The sequence below is a fragment of the Pseudorasbora parva genome, chromosome 2 (genome assembly GCF_024679245.1).
Source record: "Pseudorasbora parva isolate DD20220531a chromosome 2, ASM2467924v1, whole genome shotgun sequence".
Lineage (NCBI taxonomy): Eukaryota > Metazoa > Chordata > Actinopteri > Cypriniformes > Gobionidae > Pseudorasbora > Pseudorasbora parva.
In genome coordinates, this window is record NC_090173.1 from 17,509,635 (window position 1) to 17,511,496 (window position 1,862).

The 1,862-nt window shown below is 36.0% G+C and overlaps 1 protein-coding gene across 1 annotated transcript in view; it reads right to left on the bottom strand.

The window, feature by feature from the left end:
- Window positions 1-1,635, bottom strand: part of st6galnac2 (ST6 (alpha-N-acetyl-neuraminyl-2,3-beta-galactosyl-1,3)-N-acetylgalactosaminide alpha-2,6-sialyltransferase 2) — a 9,420-nt gene extending 7,785 nt beyond the window's left edge. The window contains exons 1-3 of the mRNA XM_067427047.1: window positions 1,458-1,635; window positions 711-890; window positions 462-624 (exon numbers count right to left, since the gene is read on the bottom strand). Coding sequence (XP_067283148.1) covers window positions 462-624; window positions 711-890; window positions 1,458-1,635 — 521 coding nt within the window. The remainder of the gene's footprint in view (window positions 1-461; window positions 625-710; window positions 891-1,457) is intronic.
- Window positions 1,636-1,862: the final 227 nt, after the last annotated feature.

Consider the following 1,862-nt stretch of genomic DNA (forward strand, 5'->3'; position numbering starts at 1 on the left):
TTACCATTAGACGTTAATTATTTAGATGTTAAATATTTAATGCAATTACATTAGACGTAACTGTAAATTAAAAAAAATTAAGAGTTATCCCTTACTTTACTTTTTTAAGGGAAAAGTAATAAAATTACAGCATGACATAAGGTTTTAAACATATTTATTCTTATTTAAAAAGGTTATTAATTGGATTCCAGAACCTTTAACATCTATGGAACCTTTTCATTCCAAAAATTATTACATTTTAGATTATTATTAAATTCTTAAGATTTTTTTAATGTTCTTTACACAAAGTTTCTTTTAAGAACTCTTTACTGAAAGGTTCTTTGGAGAATCATCTCTTCTTCTATGGCTCGGTGCAGAAACCCTACTGTAAACTTGGATGGTAGAAAGATTACACACTTCATCTTAAATGTTAATTTATGAAGAAGAGCAGCTCATATGCTTTTCTAATAGAATGCACAAACCTGAAAACATAATCGTGACTGTCTATGACTTTCCCTTGCTGGGATCCTTTGAGGATTCCTCCGTTACCAACGACGGCACAACGCACACATGCATCTGGTGTTTTCCGCTCAAACAGACGACTGTTGCCAGGATGTGAAAGCAAAGAAAGAGTCTTGAATATTTCTGAAAAACAAAGATACTTTTATGATTACGTTTTGTTTCCTTTTCTGTGCTGCTACTGCTTTACAGTGACTGTAGTGAGGGTTTACCATGGACAGGCTGGTCCTTCCAGCCGTAAGGCGGCGGTTCATTCTGGAGCTTGTACCAATGTGAATAAATAAAAGAATCGTGCCACTGCAGAACAGGCACTAAGAAGCTAAAATGTTTTTTCAAACTGTCGTCCTTTTTTATGATATGTCGCAAAGAGCAGACTGGCACCTCCTCTTCAGCTGTATCGTTTACAATCCAGCTTACTTTATCCCTGCAGGCAGAGCAAACATAAGACACATATATATATATATATATATATATATATATATATATATATATATATATATATATATATATATATATATACAGTTCTGAAAAAAAATTAAGAGACTATAGTATACTGCAAAATTATCAGTTTCTCTGGTTTTACTATTTATAGGTATGTTTGGGTAAAATTTACATTTTTGTTTTATTCTATGAACTACTGACAATATTTTTTTCCAAATTCCAAATAAAAATATTGTAATATAGAGTATTAATTTGCCAAAAGCAAGAAATGGTCAAAAAAACAAAAAAGATGCAGTGTTGTCAGACCTCAAATAATGGAAAGAAAATAAGTTAATATTCATTTTTAAACAACACAATACTAATGTTTTAACTTAGGAAGCGTTTATGAATCAATATTTGTTGGAATAACCCTGATTTTGAATCACAGCTTATGTGTCTTGGCATGCTCTCCACTAGTCTCTTACACTGATGTTGGGTGACTTTATGTCACTCCTGGTGCAAAAATTCACGCAACTGACCATCCTTCTTCCTCTTGATCACATTCCAGAGGTTTTCAATGGGGTTCAGGTCTGGAGATTGGGCTGGCCATGACAGGGTCTTGATCTGGTGGTCCTCCATCCACACCTTGATTGACCTGGATGTGTGGCATGGAGCATTGTCCTGCTGGAAAAACCAGTCCTCAGATTTGGGGAACATTTTCAGAGCAGAAGGAAGGTACAACCGTGTACGTCGTTTTGATTCATGCGTCCTTCACAAAGACAAATCTGCCCGATTCCAGCCTTGCTGAAGCATGCCCAGATCATCACCGGTCCAAATTTCCCAGTGGGTGCGAGACACTGTGGCTGGTGGCTTGTAGGCCTCTCCAGGCCTCCGTCTAACCATTAGATGACCAGGTGTTGGACAAAGCTGAAAACTGGACTCAT